At 33.6% G+C, this 20,014-nt stretch overlaps 1 protein-coding gene across 1 annotated transcript in view; it reads right to left on the bottom strand.

Moving 5' to 3' along the window:
- LOC111048233 (endophilin-A) overlaps positions 1-20,014 on the bottom strand; it is a 211,616-nt gene that overhangs the window by 44,090 nt on the left and 147,512 nt on the right. The window contains exons 5-6 of the mRNA XM_039435807.1: positions 13,697-13,830; positions 9,848-9,914 (exon numbers count right to left, since the gene is read on the bottom strand). Coding sequence (XP_039291741.1) covers positions 9,848-9,914; positions 13,697-13,830 — 201 coding nt within the window. The remainder of the gene's footprint in view (positions 1-9,847; positions 9,915-13,696; positions 13,831-20,014) is intronic.

Here is a 20,014-nt window from a genome sequence, read left to right as displayed (position 1 = left end):
TGGTTTTTGTTCAAATAACCTACTATTGTGACCCATTATATGATAATCTGCTCTGTTTCGCGTATTATACTCATGAACATCTGAATTCTGGATCACACCACTCGTTTTCACATGCATTACAACTTCATATACATACAAAGATGGCACAGTTAATAGACCAAGCTTTTTAAATAAAGGCCTACAAGAGTCTAACCTATTCACTTTCTCTATACATCTGAGTGCCTTCTTTTGAATCTTAAACACCCTGTCCATATTTTGTTGAGATGAATTACCCCATACTAAAATAGCATACCTAATATGAGATAGTATAAGTCCATGGTAAGCAGTTAACAGTAGTTTTTTATCATTCAGCCTAGCAAGCTGCCGCAGGACAAATACCCCAGATGATATCTTATTACATATCCTCTCAATGTAAGGATGCCATGTTAATTTCCTGTCCAATAAAATTCCCAAGAATGCTACTTTCTCTTCTTGGTCTAATTCATTTTCCTCTACAAACACATTTATTTCTCTATCCTCTACTGAATTATATTTACTTTTGAATTGTAGGAATTGACATTTCTTACTATTTATTGTTAATTGCCTTTGCTTCAAGAATTGGACAATTGACTGTACTCCAGTAAAAGCATTTATTTCTAGACTATCTAATAAATAATTGTTAAAGATAAGCGATGTGTCATCAGCAAACAACAGAGCTCTGTGATCTTTTAACTCTTTTGGTAATTGGTTCACATACAACAGAAACAGTAAGGGACCCAAAATTGAGCCTTGAGGTACTCCAGCCTGGACCTCCAGTTTTTGAGATTTAATTTTTACTATTTCATTCCCATCCACCTTGGTAAGCTCAACACACTGGTTTCTACCTATGAGATATGATTCAAACCATTTTAGTTCTATACCATTCACACCTACAGTTTTTAGTATTTCCAATAATATTCTATGGTTCACACAATCAAAAGCTTTGGATAAATCAAGAAATATTGCGGCTGCCTTCTCACCTGAATCTATTATATCTATTAGTCTTTCAACAAGGGATACTATTGCAGTCTTAGTAGATTTCCCTTTCTGGAACCCATGCTGTTCATCACATATGAAATTAATTTCTTCCAGGTGCATCAATAGCCTATTTAAAACTACTCTTTCAAAAATTTTACTTATTACATTTAGAATACTAATGGGTCTATAATTTTCAACTCTTTCAGAATCACCGCTCTTGAAAATTGGCAAAATTTTTCCTTGTTTCAGATCATCAGGGAAAATACCCTGCTCTAGTGAAGTATTAAGGAGATGCAATAAAGGGTCCAGTAATTCATTTTCACATTCTTTTAAAATTTTGCTTGAGACCCCATCCAATCCTACTGTTTTTTTTGTTATTCAAATTTTTTATTATTCTTGACAACTCATCTCTTGATAATGGATGAAATTTAAATACCTTTTCAATTGGCTCAGCATTTAATGTAGTTGTATTACAAGTATTAGTGTTCAGTGACTTTTGGAGATTATATGCAACCTGTTGATAATACTTATTGAAAAAGTTACAAATGTCTATACTATCATCCATATAATTTCCATGTTCATCGATTATCCTAGGGACATTAGTAACTGTATCTTTTTGAGCTGCTCTCCTATTTCTATTAATTACCTCCCAAACAGCAGAGTTAAAATTGGTACTAGTTGTTAATATTTCAGCTGTTTTCTTACACTTAGCTTTCCTCACTTCTTTTGCATAGTTTTTCTTTAGACATTTGTATTTGACTTCACTCGGAACATCCCTCACTAATTTAAATTCCTCATAGGCTTCCCTAACATATTTCTTTGAGTAAGAATATCTTCAGTTATCCATTCATCTACTTTGTCCAATTTACTTTTTACTTTGACTTTTTTTATTGGACAGCATACACTAATGTGAAATCTTAGAGTATCAATGAATTGCTTATATTTGTAATTTAGGTTACAACTGTTATAAACACTACTCCAATTTTCTTGAAGCAGTTCCTGCTTCAAACAATTTATATTTCCTAGCTCATATTGCTGAATTTCTTTCACAAAAGTTTTTTTTCTGCTTGGATTCTGGCCCTGCAACTTAACATCTAAAATTTGATAGTTATGATCTGATAGATCTGAGCTACCTAACCTGACATTACAACCTTCTATATTTGTGAGGATATTATCAATAATTGTCTGTGAAGTTCGAGTTACTCTTGTATATTCGTGGACCTTAATTTCTAAATTATTCATATTAATAATATCTCTAATATCCTCTGTCATTTTATCCTGCCTGGCAAAATCGGTATTGAAATCTCCTACTACTATAACATTTGTGAAACGAGCGGTTGTAATTTCCAAAAGTGTGTGGAGCAGCTCACAAAATTTTTGCCAGTCTCCATTTGGTGACCTATAGATACCTAACACTGCTACCTCAAATCGATCATCAATTTTTAACCTTAGTCCCGTCACCTCTAAATCCATCTCAACAGAAAATCTCTTAACAAAATCCAGTTCATAAGTTTGGGTATGTTTAGCATTGCTAGTGAATATACATACACCACCACTTCTATGAGCTATTCTACAAAATTCTGATCTCAGTGAATAGCCTGGAATCCTAACTTGATTTATTTCCTTTATTTTTAAGCCATGCTCTGTGAAAATAACAATGTCAGGATCCTCCTGTTTAAGAAATACTTCTAATCTGTCAATTTTGTTGCGAAGATACTGAATATTTTGATGATAAATACTAAAAACCTTACCATCTTGTGCTACTCTATCTCTAGCATTTGTAGCTATTTCCCTTTCCCTGTTTTGAGCCAATTTACTAAAAAATCGTTATTTGTTTTTTTGACTGTTTTTAAACCAGAGGATTGCAAACGGCTTTCAATCAGCTCTGCCAATCTATTACAAAATATTACTTTGCCAGATCGATTTAGATGCAACCCATGATTAGTGAAGTTATGTCTTTTCAGCCTTTCATTTAGAAAACAAATCCCCAGTTGTTTAGAATTCTTATTTTTTAGGCTGTTGATTGTATTATGGATTGATTTGTTTGTCGAATTGATTGCTTCATTTAACTCTGGCCTATCAAACCTATTAGGAATAGTACTTATTATTAAGTTTGTTTTTTTGCTGAGTGGCACAATTTCCTTGATTTTTTCTGTTACTTGAGGAAGATGATTCAAGTTAGGTTCATTTATATTATTTGAGCCACCCAGTACAATTAGATAGTCATTTTCATCAAAGTCTTTAGTTTGTTCCCTAGCTGACTCTACAACTGCATTAATTGATGCACTTGGCTTGAAAAAACATTGGACATCAAATTTATTTTTCAATCTTTTATCAAGGAGATCACTGCAATCACGTCCATGACTGGACGTCAGTAGCAGAACTCTCCCTTTCCTATCTTTATTTCCCTCAGCTATATTTTTGGTTGCTGTCTTCAAAACCTCACTGTACGTTTTATTTCGACCATTTTCAGAGCATTTCCCATCATTTAGGTTAGATTCTATTTTTTTGCATTTGGACGGAGGTTCTATCATACATTTAGTATTATCAAATTTAGATTTTAGTTTCTTTATTTCCTCCGACATTAGACTACATTGATTTTTTAGATTTAGTATTTCTTTTTTATGGTCTTCATCTTGTAATTTTATAATCAGTTCCAAAGATTTAATTTCTTCCAGGTGCATCAATAGCCTATTTAAAACTACTCTTTCAAAAATTTTACTTATTACATTTAGAATACTAATGGGTCTATAATTTTCAACTCTTTCAGAATCACCGCTCTTGAAAATTGGCAAAATTTTTCCTTGTTTCAGATCATCAGGGAAAATACCCTGCTCTAGTGAAGTATTAAGGAGATGCAATAAAGGGTCCAGTAATTCATTTTCACATTCTTTTAAAATTTTGCTTGAGACCCCATCCAATCCTACTGTTTTTTTGTTATTCAAATTTTTTATTATTCTTGACAACTCATCTCTTGATAATGGATGAAATTTAAATACCTTTTCAATTGGCTCAGCATTTAATGTAGTTGTATTACAAGTATTAGTGTTCAGTGACTTTTGGAGATTATATGCAACCTGTTGATAATACTTATTGAAAAAGTTACAAATGTCTATACTATCATCCATATAATTTCCATGTTCATCGATTATCCTAGGGACATTAGTAACTGTATCTTTTTGAGCTGCTCTCCTATTTCTATTAATTACCTCCCAAACAGCAGAGTTAAAATTGGTACTTGTTGTTAATATTTCAGCTGTTTTCTTACACTTAGCTTTCCTCACTTCTTTTGCATAGTTTTTCTTTAGACATTTGTATTTGACTTCACTCGGAACATCCCTCACTAATTCAAATTCCTCATAGGCTTCCCTTACAATATTTCTTTGAGTAAGAATATCTTCAGTTATCCATTCATCTACTTTGTCCAATTTACTTTTTACTTTGACTTTTTTTATTGGACAGCATACACTAATGTGAAATCTTAGAGTATCAATGAATTGCTTATATTTGTAATTTAGGTTACAACTGTTATAAACACTACTCCAATTTTCTTGAAGCAGTTCCTGCTTCAAACAATTTATATTTCCTAGCTCATATTGCTGAATTTCTTTCACAAAAGTTTTTTTTCTGCTTGGATTCTGGCCCTGCAACTTAACATCTAAAATTTGATAGTTATGATCTGATAGATCTGAGCTACCTAACCTGACATTACAACCTTCTATATTTGTGAGGATATTATCAATAATTGTCTGTGAAGTTCGAGTTACTCTTGTATATTCGTGGACCTTAATTTCTAAATTATTCATATTAATAATATCTCTAATATCCTCTGTCATTTTATCCTGCCTGGCAAAATCGGTATTGAAATCTCCTACTACTATAACATTTGTGAAACGAGCGGTTGTAATTTCCAAAAGTGTGTGGAGCAGCTCACAAAATTTTTGCCAGTCTCCATTTGGTGACCTATAGATACCTAACACTGCTACCTCAAATCGATCATCAATTTTTAACCTTAGTCCCGTCACCTCTAAATCCATCTCAACAGAAAATCTCTTAACAAAATCCAGTTCATAAGTTTGGGTATGTTTAGCATTGCTAGTGAATATACATACACCACCACTTCTATGAGCTATTCTACAAAATTCTGATCTCAGTGAATAGCCTGGAATCCTAACTTGATTTATTTCCTTTATTTTTAAGCCATGCTCTGTGAAAATAACAATGTCAGGATCCTCCTGTTTAAGAAATACTTCTAATCTGTCAATTTTGTTGCGAAGATACTGAATATTTTGATGATAAATACTAAAAACCTTACCATCTTGTGCTACTCTATCTCTAGCATTTGTAGCTACTATTTCCCTTTCCCTGTTTTGAGCCAATTTACTAAAAAATCGTTATTTGTTTTTTTGACTGTTTTTAAACCAGAGGATTGCAAACGGCTTTCAATCAGCTCTGCCAATCTATTACAAAATATTACTTTGCCAGATCGATTTAGATGCAACCCATGATTAGTGAAGTTATGTCTTTTCAGCCTTTCATTTAGAAAACAAATCCCCAGTTGTTTAGAATTCTTATTTTTTAGGCTGTTGATTGTATTATGGATTGATTTGTTTGTCGAATTGATTGCTTCATTTAACTCTGGCCTATCAAACCTATTAGGAATAGTACTTATTATTAAGTTTGTTTTTTTGCTGAGTGGCACAATTTCCTTGATTTTTTCTGTTACTTGAGGAAGATGATTCAAGTTAGGTTCATTTATATTATTTGAGCCACCCAGTACAATTAGATAGTCATTTTCATCAAAGTCTTTAGTTTGTTCCCTAGCTGACTCTACAACTGCATTAATTGATGCACTTGGCTTGAAAAAACATTGGACATCAAATTTATTTTTCAATCTTTTATCAAGGAGATCACTGCAATCACGTCCATGACTGGACGTCAGTAGCAGAACTCTCCCTTTCCTATCTTTATTTCCCTCAGCTATATTTTGGTTGCTGTCTTCAAAACCTCACTGTACGTTTTATTTCGACCATTTTCAGAGCATTTCCCATCATTTAGGTTAGATTCTATTTTTTTGCATTTGGACGGAGGTTCTATCATACATTTAGTATTATCAAATTTAGATTTTAGTTTCTTTATTTCCTCCGACATTAGACTACATTGATTTTTTAGATTTAGTATTTCTTTTTTATGGTCTTCATCTTGTAATTTTATAATCAGTTCCAAAGATTTAATTTCTTCTACCATCCCTAACCTTTCTTCCTCAGACGTTTTTAGAGTTACTTCTAATTGGTTTTTTAAATTAGTGTGGCTACTTTGTAGTTGAGCAACTTTTTCGGCTAAAGTAGTTTGAGGAACTGGGGTTTTTGGTTTTGGCGTTTTTGAATTTTGGTTTTGGGAACGCGTAAGTACTCCCGCAATGTTTACATTTCTATTAATAACCTTCGGTGTTCTATTTGAGCTCATCTTCCTATCTAAGAAATTATATTACTTGCAATAATAATAATTGATTTATAAATGATAGGATTTTAATTAGGTTATAATTTTAGTCAAGTAAACTATCTATGTTTATTTTTAAATCTCGAAAACCTAACCTCAAAATAACCTCTAAACGATGTTTGGCTTATAAAATAGAATAAAGAATTAAAATCTAAAACAAAATGATAAAACGTGATCAAGAAACAATTAATAATGAAATTAATACAAAATTTGTACTTATCCGTGACTATTTATAACACAAAATCTTCCAAAACCCAGGAGCGAAATTATGTATGACTTTCATTCACAAACCTCAAGGTCATCTCCTTCATATATTGATAGAATAATATTGGTTTTGGAGATATTGTGAAAAAACTGAAGAAAGTACGAAAATCCCGTGGTTTTCAGACTACCAAGTGTTATGCCTTCAGAAATTTTGGTAGGAAACCATAGATTACTCTTGCTAGTACCCAAATGAACCGATTAAAACAATAAAAAATATTACCTTAATTTTTGTTTGGTCGGGTCGCATTATAATGACTATTTGACTGAGCTTCAATGACTCAACGATTATAATAATTTGTTAATTTACTCATTCTATATTAAATATATTTATATGATTGCAACTTTTAATACATCAATGAAATTTCAATACTTCAAATTCCCTAATCAATAGACAGATTGCTACAGACAAAAATCTTTCAACAATTAAAAACTAAATAAAACTGTTGATGCATAAGTATTCCAAAAGTATTTATTTCTTGTTATACAGAGTTGGGCAGGGAGGTATGGATGATTTGAAAAGACAGTTACCATAGCCACCTCTAATACATTAGTGTATTGGAGGTGGCTATGCAGTTACTCACTCATTTTTGAACGAAACTCAAAATTAATTAATCAAGTGTGTACCTTGGATGTTGCCATTATAAAAATTTAAGAGGAAAAAAATAAAACATTGATTAGGTACGAAGAATAACAGGTGTGAAGAACATTTTCTTTTGTGCGTAAACTTCCGCAGTCGACGACGACAAGCATTGTTGACATTCATATTGTCCAAATTTCGAGTGTGCTAAAATAAATTTTTATCATTTGTGTTTATTATTCAAGAATCAAAACATTTGTAATAATATCAACATATTGCCACTTGAAAGTATAAACATTTATAAATTCAACCTCTCCCATCAAAACATAATTGAACATAGTATTTTAGGTTATTTAGACAAATTGAAATCTACCCAATCTGAGATCCTCACCCTGTCATGGTCAACGACGGCATTTAAGCAAAACGAAAACCCAGCATAAAAATGCTGTCCGTTTTTGTCCATACAGTCCTGTAGACGTTGTGAGAGTTTATCCATACTCCTCTGAAGCATTGCATGTGGTATCGCTCGAATTTATTGTGTTATTGAATCTTTCAGGGCTTCAAGGGTTCGTGGTTTGTTTATGTATACACGTGCTTTTAGATAGCCCCCCCACAAGGTGACAGGTCCAGTTTCCGAGGATGCCATTCCACATCTCCACGCAACGAAATGAGGCGTCCAGGCATGGTCTGCCTGAGAAATTCCAATGCTGCTCTCGATGTATGGCATGTCGCCTCATCTTGTTAAAACCATACAGTTTTGAAATTGATACGTCTTCTTTTCAATTTGGCAGAAAAAATTCAAACAGCATCATCAGGTAACAATCCGTATTGACAGTGACGGTTCGACCGTTTTCTCGAAAAAAGTAAGGGCCAATGAGTTTTATGGGGCTACCTAAAAGCATGTGTATACATGAACAAACCACGAACCCTTGAAGCCGTGAGTGAAACAATAACACAATAAATTGGAGCGGTACCACGTGCAATGCTTCAGAGGAGTATGGACAACTTCTCACTAACGTGTTTCGGATGGACACGTTAAGCCGTCGGTCCCGGCTGCCTAAAAAGCAGTCGTTAGGTCATGTCAGAGGCCCTGAAATTGATCAGTTGCGACCTGAAAACTCTGACACCAGACCTGAGCCAGCCAGGTCACTCGATATTATTTATTATTTATTACTTCTCACAACGTCTACAGGAGTGTATGGACAAAAACGGACAGCATTCAAAGCTGGGTTTTTGTTTGTGCGTAAATGCCTTCGTCGACCACGACAGGGTGAGGATCTCAGATTGGCTAGATTTCAATTTGTCTAAATAACCTAAAAGATTATGTTCAATTATGTTTTAATGGGGGAGGTTGAGTTTATAAATGTTTATACTTTTAAGTGGCAATATGTTGATATTATTACAAATGTTTTGGTTCTTGAATAATAAGCACAAATGATGAAAAGTTATTTGATCAGCTGTTTTAGCACACTTGAAGTTTGGACAATATGAATGTCAACAATGCTTGTCGTCGTCGACTGCGGAAGTTACGCACAAACGAAAATGTACTTTATACATGTTATTCTTCGTACCTAATAAATTTTTTATTTTTTTCATCTTAAAATTTATAATGACAACATCCAAGGTACACACTTGAAAAATGAATTTTGAGTTTCGTTTAAATATGAATAACTGCTATTTCAAATCATCCATACCTCCCTGCCAACTCTGTATGTATTAAAATAATAGAATCTTTTATATATTACATGAATAAAAGACTAAATTTTATGTCATCAAAAATATTATTCATAAATTCATTGCAATGAATATTATAGAATATAGGCCCTGAAATTCACTAATATTCTGAGAATTCTTGTTATAAATTTTATTTATTCTAACCTAAATTGAAAATTTATTGGATATTATTTGGGAATCAAAAATATATGTGTAATTTGAACATAAACTTATTACGACTGATCAAATTTAAAATCAAAATTCAGGAATGAAATAGTAAGGGCCAAGTCTACTTTCTTCTTTCTCAATTATTCTAACCGCTCCCTGTGTTCGTGTAGCCTAAAATAGGGCCGGATGCGCCCCCACTTCACCCTTTTTGCACAAAAAATAAAATACAGACAGTCATTCATTTATTTATTGGATAGAGAAAACAATGCAATAGTTGGAAAAGAAAAAGACGGCTATTGCCCAAAACTTCTTCTATTTCCAAATTTTGTCTCAAAATTTAATTCTACTTATCTCTTTTCTGTATAGGGCTACTTGTAATATAAATATAAAGAGAAATAGAAATCTCAGTACCCTTTTTGAAATATTTTATCACAAAATAAAATATAAAAAATAGTTAAAAAGTGATAAAATATTTCAAAAAGGGTACTGAGATTTTTATTTTTCTTTATATTTAATTCTACTCTATGGACTCGGTCGGTTGATTTTCTCCCAAACCCACATAGTATCAAGAAGGCACTAGTATTCAATTGAATAAATAGGAAATACATATTGGTAAAAATGAATAATTACCTTTTGCTTGACGTCGCCGCTTGCAGTCAAAATCTAGACGACGTCCCTGCAATTTCTTTCGGTGATGCTGAAATTTAAAAAATAATAGTGAAATAGTTAGGCTATTTATTGAAATTAAGGAATGATATACCAAGTGAAAACACAATGAGAAATACCATCCATTTTCAACACTTTTAAAACCAAGTGAAAACATAATTAGAAATTTCATCCACTTTTAAAACCAAGTGAAAACACAATTAGAAATTTCATCCACTTTTTAAAACTTTTCTATTTGTGTTTTCATTATGGAAAAATATCACATCACGCACAACACAACTATAATGATTTTCCAAGTGTTTCATGCCTAAGGCTGGGGGGTTTACACCAATGTTTATAACAAAATGTTAATAACTTAATCTTTATAGATTCTATTAGATTAAACATAACTTATCATGCACATGATGAACATATGTGTTTGTCAAGTTCCGTTCAATCTAATAGAATCTTTAAGGATAAGTTATTAACAATTTGTTAATAATTTTGGTGTAAACGCAGCTTAACAGTTTTGTGTTTATCCTGTTGATTATCTCTCAATCATTGATTTGATATTGTAATCTATAATATCATAAAGAAAAGAGTTGGCTTATACACGTACGGGATTGGAAATTCATGATTGACGCATTATCACGTCTGAACTACTAGTCTGATTAGCTTGGTTATAGGCCTATTTCAAATTCTTCAAGATTTCAGAATCTATAACGATTTAGGGCCGGTTTCCGAGCTCGGGATTAAGCTAAGTCCTAGACTTTAAACAGTTGGAGTTAGAGAATTGGCTTTCCAAAACGGGGCGTAGTAGCAGCTTTTATAACAGTTGTCGTAGTTTTTATTTTCTCATTTCTATATTGGAAACGTTTTTCCTTGACGAAATTAGACATTTCCTAAATTATTCATATTAGCTGAAACTTTACACTATTTCTCTATATTTTATTTTGTGTTCAATTTTCTAGTTTTTCGAAATTTAATTCAAACATGACTATGACTATGACAATGACTGCGACTACGCCCCGTTTTGGAAAACCAATTTTCTGACTCCAGCTGTTTCAAGTCTAGGACTTAGCTAAATCCCGAGCTCGGAAACCGGCGCTAAGTTATCAACATTTTGTTAATAACTTTGGTGTAAACCCAGCTGGTAGCTACAGATTGTGTGGACTACAGTTGCTAGATATAAAGTTACTGAAGTTACAGTAAGTATACTGTAAGTTATACAGTAACTGTGGTAATATACAAAGTTTTTCAGAGCTCCCTGCCAATATTCTTGGCAACTTGGCATTCTATCTTGAGAATATATTTGAATATCATTTTCAAACCGTCCGAATATCCTTAGTCACTCACACGCCCGCCATTTTGTTTTTTCACTTACTATATTGTTTTTCTAGATAATGGCTGAACATATGGAGGCGAAACTTTGCACAAACTTCTATAACAGCTGGACAGATCTACAAAAAAAAATTATGATAGTTTTTCAAATCCATAGAACAAAATGGCGGCCGTTTGAAATTTAATTTCCTAAATAACCAAAACGCAGTTGATATTATGAGAAAATTATAAGAATAACTTTTTGTAGTAAATTTAATTACGTTTGACAGAGATAAAAAACAAATTATCACACTTTTTCAAATTCATAAAACAAAATGGCGGCCGTTTGAAATTTTATTTCCTAAATAACCAAAACACCGTTGATTTTATGAGAAAATTATAAGAATAACTTTTTTAGTAAATTTAATTATGTTTGACAGAGCTACAAAACAAATTATCACACTTCTTCAAATTCATAAAACAAAATGGTGGCCATTTGAAATTTTATTTCCTAAATAACCAAATTGCCGTTGATTTTATGAAATATTATAAGAATAACTTTTTGTAGTAAATTTAATTACGTTTGAAAGAGCTACAAAACAAATTAGCACACTTTTCCAAATTCATGAAACAAAATGGCGGCCGTTTCAAATTTTATTTATTAAATAACCAAAACGCCGTTGATATTATGAGAATAAGAATAACTTTTTTTAGTAAATTTAATTACGTTTGACAGAGCTACAAAACAAATTATCACACTTTTCCAAATTCATGAAACAAAATGGCGGCAGTTTGAAATTTCATTTCCTAAATATAACCTTAACGCCGTTGATTTTATGAGAAAATTACAAGAATAACGTTTTTTATTAAATTTAATTACAAATAGATTGACACCACATGTTTCAAGATTTAATGAATATTGAGTGAGATATGGCAGCTTTAGTGATAGTGATGTACAAACCATGACTTCTTTGAGGTCCTTGGTCTGCAGATGATGCAGAGGCTCGAGGAAGTTCTGTTTCGTGCTATCATCCAAGGCATACTTGACATCCGCCATCTGTTTCAGCCCTTCCCCAAACTCCAGCATTGCTTGGCCTGCAACAAATTCATCAATTCGAATAACATATCCCACTTTTCAAAATTCATCACTTAGATTAGACATGAACAAGACACTTCAATGGACAACAATAAGCATAGGCTTGATTATTCACATGAGTGTTTGGTGTCTATGATTAAAGTGGAAGCGCCAGATGTACTTCAAACCACTAACATTAATTCATTATGTTCTATGGCTTTCAAGATTAATTTTAGACATCAGAATGAAAACCTGATATGAAACAGAAAATTAATTTTTCCTACAGTTACGTTGAAAAGTGGCCATTGCTGCACTGATTACAGAACGCAAAGAATCACTTTTCCGCTCTAGTACGGGAAAAATTTTTCTGCACTCCAGATTTGCAACATGGCAACGCAAAATACTTAGTAGGTTATATGGAGCAACAGTGCAGCAAAATCAAAATGAAGTTGGTAACAGTGACTGCTGTGGCTGCTATAGTGAGCAGAGGTGCAACGAAGCACAACGCGCTAATTATTACATTATATATTGTAACCAAGGACAACATTTTTATTCAATTTGACAATAAATTAAGGTTTTTATCAATAATAAAATTACACAGAAAAACATTTGATGCATTTCAGGCAATTTTACCCATAATTACCCACTTTTCATATTCAATGGTAACTGTAGGAAAAATCTGGTGTGGTACACTCACACAACTTTCCTTGCTCATATTCGAAACTACGATCAGACTTTTGTATATGTGTATATATAATTACGTTTGACAGAGCTACAAAACAAATTATCACACTTTTCCAAATTCATGAAACAACACGGCGGCCGTTTGAAATTTTATTTCCTAAATAACCAAAACACCGTTGATATTATGAGAAAATTATAAGAATGACTTTTTGTAGTAAATTTAATTATGTTTGACAGAGCTACAAAACAAATTATCACACTTCTTCAAATTCATAAAACAAAATGGTGGCCATTTGAAATTTTATTTCCTAAATAACCAAATTGCCATTGATTTTATGAGAAAACTATAAGAATAACTTTTTTAGTGAATTTAATTATGTTTGACAGAGCTACAAAACAAATTATCACACTTTTCCAAATTCATGAAACAAAATGGCGGCCGTTTCAAATTTTATTTATTAAATAACCAAAACTCCGTTGATATTATGAGAATAAGAATAACTTTTTTTAGTAAATTTAATTACGTTTGACAGAGCTACAAAAAAATTATCACACTTTTTCAAATTCATAAAACAAAATGGCGGCAGTTTGAAATTTCATTTCCTAAATAACCTTAACGCCGTTGATTTTATGAGAAAATTACAATAATAACGTTTTTTATTAAATTTAATTACAAGTCGATTGACTCGACATGTTTCAAGATTGAACGAATATTGAGTGAGATATGGCAGCTTTAGTGATAGTGATGTACAAACCATGACTTCTTTGAGGTCCTTGGTCTGCAGATGATGCAGAGGCTCGAGGAAGTTCTGTTTCGTGCTATCATCCAAGGCATACTTGACATCCGCCATCTGTTTCAGCCCTTCCCCAAACTCCAGCATTGCTTGGCCTGCAACAAATTCATCAATTCGAATAACATATCCCACTTTTCAAAATTCATCAGATAGATTAGACATGAACAAGACACTTCAATGGACAACAATAAGCATAGGCTTGATTATTCACATGAGTGTTTGGTGTCTATGAATGATGTAAAAGTACAAGAAGTAGTTGCAACTTCAAACATAGATTCATTATGTTCTATGGCTTTCAAGATTAATTTTAGACATCAGAATGATGAAAACCTGATATGAAACAGAAAATTAATTTTACAGGAGAGCCAAAAACGTATTGTTGATCAAATACTGCTAAACAATCATGTAGGCACTTTTGTATCATCTTATTTTTAAATGCTTTCTCAAGACCTAAAATTGTTCTTGAACAATCATTATTTATTAAGGTTTTGAGAATATAGTGATGTCCACGTTATAATAGCAGTGTTTGATTAGCAATGGTATTGCTATCCTTGTCTATCATTCCACAAAGCGGATAGCGTTATCTCTATCTCGCTTTGCTCTGCTGCCAGATTGTCTTTTAATAATGTAAAATGAATTAACAAAATATTTCATCTTAATTATGAAAATTCAATATGAAATTCATAGAATAATATAATTTCTTGCTTAATAAAATAAAACTGATTATTTTAAACGAGAATTAACAGTAAAGGGCCCCATACACTAGGGAACTTGGAACGGCGAACTTGGTTCTTGCGAACCATGTTCCCCAGTGTATGTGGAAAATTGGCGAACCGCGAACCAAATTCTTGACGAATTTGGTCTTCAATCTGGATTGTATACTTTGTTCGGTTCGTCCGCCAGGGCGATATATTCTATCTATATAGATTCAATATATTTTCTCCCCACAGCAGTGCTGCAAACTTTGAAACGCTCATCTCTAGACCCCGAAAGACACTGAAGTAACGAACGGTTGTTCGCTCTCCCCACTACAGTGTGTGGGCAAATCCTACACGAACTTGGTTCCCCGAACCAAGTTGACCGATCCAAGTTCCCTAGTGTATGGGGCCCTTAAGGCTCAACTCACACTCACGCGACTCAGGTCGAGAAGAGACTCGACTCTAGTCGAGAGCATGCGTTTTCAAATGGTGACGTCGCGGAGACTAGAATCGACTGGTCTGAGTGTCACCATTTGGAAACACATGCTCGCGACTAGAGTCGAGTCTCTTCTCGACCTGAGTCGCGTGAGTGTGAGTTGAGCCTTAATATTACATCAATAAACCTCTATCAATTACCGTCCGTCCATAGGAGGCATTGACAAGGCAGCGATGATCGGCAACGTTGTTCTCCTATCTTTCTCCACTGCCATTATAACGTGGACCTCACTATAGTCTCAAAACCTCAATAAATAATGATTGTTGAAGAACAATTATTTTAGGTCTTGAAAAAGCGTTGAAAAATTGGTTTGGATGTAGGCTACCTGGTTTTCAATTTCAATGGAGTTTTTCAAGTCTTTAAAAACGTTGTAATCATATTCTTGACATCCATTCATTTTTTTGGTTTGTCTGTATCATTATGTTTAAATTGCTATTCTTATTGGTTCAATTTTTGAATTTTGTAAGCAAGTGTTTTCGAAGATGAACTAGCAGCTAGCGTACAAGTTTGTTTTGCATAATGCGCCCACTATTTCATTTGAAATCGATTTATTGTAATTTTATATTTTAGCAAAATAAATATTCTTAGGCTATTTACACACACACACACACACACACACACACACACACACACACACACACACACACACACACACACACACACACACACACCACTTTCTGAACGTACGATTTCTTGCCATCCTTATAAATTCTATTAGATTAAACAGATGATTTCAAACAGATGATGTTTGTCAAGTTCCGTCTAATCTGATAGAATTTATAAAGATGACAAAAAATCGTACGTCCAAAAATCGATGTGTGTGTAACTGGCTTATAGTTTCAAAACTTGTGTACTCTGTACGAAATTACTCCTGACTTGGAGGAATTTGCGGCGCAGAGAAATAGATTGAGATCAGCCAATTACAGTGATGGATATCACAGTCATAGGTGGAAGCGCTGTTGTCAATTTGTCGATTAGAGTCAGTCGAGTCAGTGCTTGCAGAGAGGAAACTTCGTAACTTTAACATGAGCGCTTGAATACTCACTGGAAATTAGAGAACGCTGGCCAGTTCAGAACGGTAACATAGCCGCCGTTGTATCCCTGCCGCTGTGCAGTATATGCCTTCTCTGCTGCGCATGTCCATTTCAAGTGAGAAGTAATTTTGTACAGAGTATAATCGACAAATTGGCAACTGTGCTTCCATCTATGACTCTATCCATCACATTAAGGCTGTGCAAAGGCATATCATGACTGGTAGTGGCTTAAGGCTGTGCAAAGGCTAAATATAAACTTTCTACTCGTGATATTTTTCAAAGTTTTTCGATTTTTATATTATAAAGCTATCAAATTGAAAAAGTTTTCTCAGGAAAACATGTTTTCTGATTATTACTTTTTGAGATATGAGCGCCTGAAGTTTGAATTTTTGGGACAGAACATTTCAAATTCGGTAAGAGATAAATCCATGAAATTCAGAAGATAGATTCTTCATGGTATTGTTGATCTAGTAAAACAAACATTTTCTGAAAATATCAATTTTAAGATAGTTATTCAATTTACTAAAAATAAACGAAAAAAACTTCTAGTTGAATACAAATCGAAAAACTTTGAAAAATATCACAAGTAGAGAGTTTATTTTTAGCCTTTGCACAGCATTTATTGGCTGATCTCCCTCCATTTCTCTGCGCCGCATATTCCTCCAAGTCAAAAGTAATTTTGTACAGAGTATTAATTCCAAGGTAAAAAATGACGAATTACCGATTACTTGGTGTGGAATGTGGCACCAAGAGGCATCACCGCTTCACAATTCAGTCGATTTGTCGAAAATACAACAGAGAGCTTGCATTATTTGTGTGATTGTAAAAGTGATGACTCACACCCACTGTTTATTGCTGGACTCGTAGATTCTAGCTCACGATGCTTGCATGAGAACTGAGTCACGTATTTCAATTATTCACTTGTCTATGACAGGTAGCTACTGTGGTGGATCGGTCTTGTTGGTCTAGGATCTAACCAAATCAAAAATCTAACCTAATCCAATCCAAATCTAACCTGACCTAACACACGTTTACAACAGTTCTGATTATTCACTTCAGTTTATGTTTTGATTATTCACCTCAGTCTATGACAGGTAGCTACTGTGGTGGATGCTCCAAGACCTAACCTAACACGCGTTTACAACCATGTCTCTTGGCTCGTCCCAGAACAGATTGACAAGCTGGTGTCACTACTCCCCTCACTCATGTCATCACAACTCGCACTCAAGTCAAGTTCTTCTCTGACAATCGGCTTCCAATCGACGATGCCGGAACGCATTTCGATACGAATATTATGTTTTTTAATAAACGGTATCCCCAAGACTATATCACTTGATAGTCGTCGATTAATAACTAATGCTTGAAACGAAACATTGATATTATTAATCTTGATGGCTGTTACGACTACTCCAAACAGACCACCTTTGCGTGCAGGTAAGAAAGTAAATGCTGAGGTGAAACCCAATAGTTCTAATTTCTTGAATGTCTTCAACTTCATGAAAGACATATCAGCTGCTGAGTCTAGTTCGGCTAAAAATGACTGCCCTGCAATGTCAGCGTATACAAATAAGTGTTTGTCATCTGGTGTCACTATTGTCGGTAGAATTCTCGATGACACTACTCCTTCTCCCTTCCCACACTGCGAGAGTTCAGGGCAACTAATGGATCTTTTGCACACTCGACTGAGGGATGACATTCTTTTTACAACCTTGTTTCCTTGTATGGTTATCGATTTGAAATCATTCAATCAATTCTCAGGTTCACACTGCTCACCTTGTCGCAAACAGCCTCCTGTTTATAGAACACACTAGGATGGGTTAGAACACACACTGATTGAAACTTTTGAGCTTGGGTGGAAGAAGATTTTATGTTTGTGTATCTTAAGAAGGCCAAATATGTGCCTGAGGATATGAAAATGCTAACGTTTTTGGAGAATCAGTACACTACGCTCTTGGAAACTTTTCACTCGTGACATTATTATTCAAGACATCAAGCTACAAAATGAAACAAATTTCTAAAGAATTTTTTTTCAATCATTTTAACTTTTTGCGATAAAATCAATAAGCTTCTATATTTAAAATCTTGGGAGAGGTCCATTTCCGAATTGGTAGAAAATAAATTCATGAAATTTTTAAGATACATTTTCAATTTATATATTGCTCATCTCTTGACGTATTTGATTTCTCAGAGAATGTTATTCTATTATTAAAAACAATAACCCAACATTAGTTATTTTTTCAAAATGGAATAACTTTCAGAATTGATATTCTGTAGAATAAAATATGTCAGGAGATGAACAATATCTTGGAGAATGTATCCACAAAATTTAGGGCCGGTTTCCGAGCTCGGGATCTATAAGTTCTGGACTTACAGAGTCCAGAACTGAAATAAGATCTCGGGTCTAAATTGACTTTCTGAGTCACGATTTTATCTTCTAAACTCCGGAGTCTATCAAGTTCTCGACTTATTTGAGTCCAGGACTTGTGAACGCAGTAAACATGAGGGAAATTCACAATATTTCACTGTTGTATTGTTGGCATTATAGCAAAACTGAAACAGCTGATTACAGCGGGACAATTCAAATGAGCATGCTCTCCAAACTATTTTGTAAAAATACGTTTCGATTTCTTTGTAGGCCTATTCAAAGCAAAACCTTTGAAAGGTGAATGAATAAACATTTCATTTTACGTTATGTTATTATTGATCATTGATCCTAACCAGTGATTTTGGAATAAAAATTTAATTAGGCTATTGAGTTTGAAAACGTATTTGTTTTGAAAAAGACTGGAGAAATAATTTATTATTATCAATATGTTGAATATGACATTGATTAATAACATTCAGATTGGAATATAAATTGTATTATTTCGCTTGAACATTTTTAAGTTATGTAAGAGTCGTAGAATGAGGTTAGTTTTTACACATAATTCTGATACAATTATATTCCAAAATGAACTTGCAAACTATAAATTATGAATTTAGATGGACTAATCCAAATAATTTAGGTATTCCATGACATCTATTTGGCTTTCTATCTACTCCAAAACAATAACTGAATTGTATTTCTCAGTTAAGTCTAGAACTTGAATTTAAACCCTACCCCAGTCGAGGGTTTAAAATCACGCTGTTTCAAGTCCTGGACTTAACGATTTTTGATAAATCCTTGACTCGAAAAGAGGCGAGAATCTAATTCAAGTACTGGACTTATTTAAGCCCTTCACTCAGAAAGCGAAATTATAAACTCCAGGGTCTAACATGATCTCTAAACTCCAGGGTCTATTTAAGTCCTCAACTACGTTAACGCTCTGACTCGGAAAGGAAATTTTCTGACTCCAAAGTTTAAAGCCAGTTAAAGTCTAGAACTTAGCTGAATCCCGAGCTCGGAAACCGGGCCTTAGTATCTCAAGACTTTAAACAGCTGGAGTCAGAGAATTGGCATTCCGAAACGGGGCCTAGTCGCAGTCCACGTTTAAATTGAATTTCGAAAAACTAGAAAATTGAACAGAAAATAAAATAAAGTGAGAATGGTGTAAAGTTTCAGTTTTTTTTAGGAATGTTCCATCTCTTCAAGGAAAAACGTTTTCAATTATTATTATAGAAATGAGAAAATGAAGATTATCATAAAAACGGAAAGCCAATTTTCCAACTCCTGCTGTTTAAAGTCTATAACTTAGCCGAATCCCGAGCTCGGAAATTATGAATTTATTTGCTACCAATTCAGAAATGGACCTCTCCCAAGATTTCAACTGCAGGCGCTTATTGCTTATTTGAACATTCCAGTTACTTATATCTCAAAAAGTAAAAATGAAAAGTTTTCCTTAGAAATTTGTTCCATTTCGATAGCTTTATAGTATCCAAATCGAATTACTTTTAAGATGGATAAGTTTAAAATACTTTCGGATGGACAAGTTGGGCCGTCGGTCCCGGCTGCCTAAAAAGCAGTCGTTAGGACATGTCAGACATTGATCAGTTGCGACGTGGAAACTCTGACACCAGACAGATACAAGGCTAGCCAGGTCACTTGATATTATTATACTTTCAAGAATATCAC

The sequence above is a fragment of the Nilaparvata lugens genome, chromosome 9 (assembly GCF_014356525.2).
Source record: "Nilaparvata lugens isolate BPH chromosome 9, ASM1435652v1, whole genome shotgun sequence".
Lineage (NCBI taxonomy): Eukaryota > Metazoa > Arthropoda > Insecta > Hemiptera > Delphacidae > Nilaparvata > Nilaparvata lugens.
The sequence above is the reverse complement of the archived record's forward strand: the minus strand, read 5'-3'. Positions and strand labels throughout refer to the sequence as shown.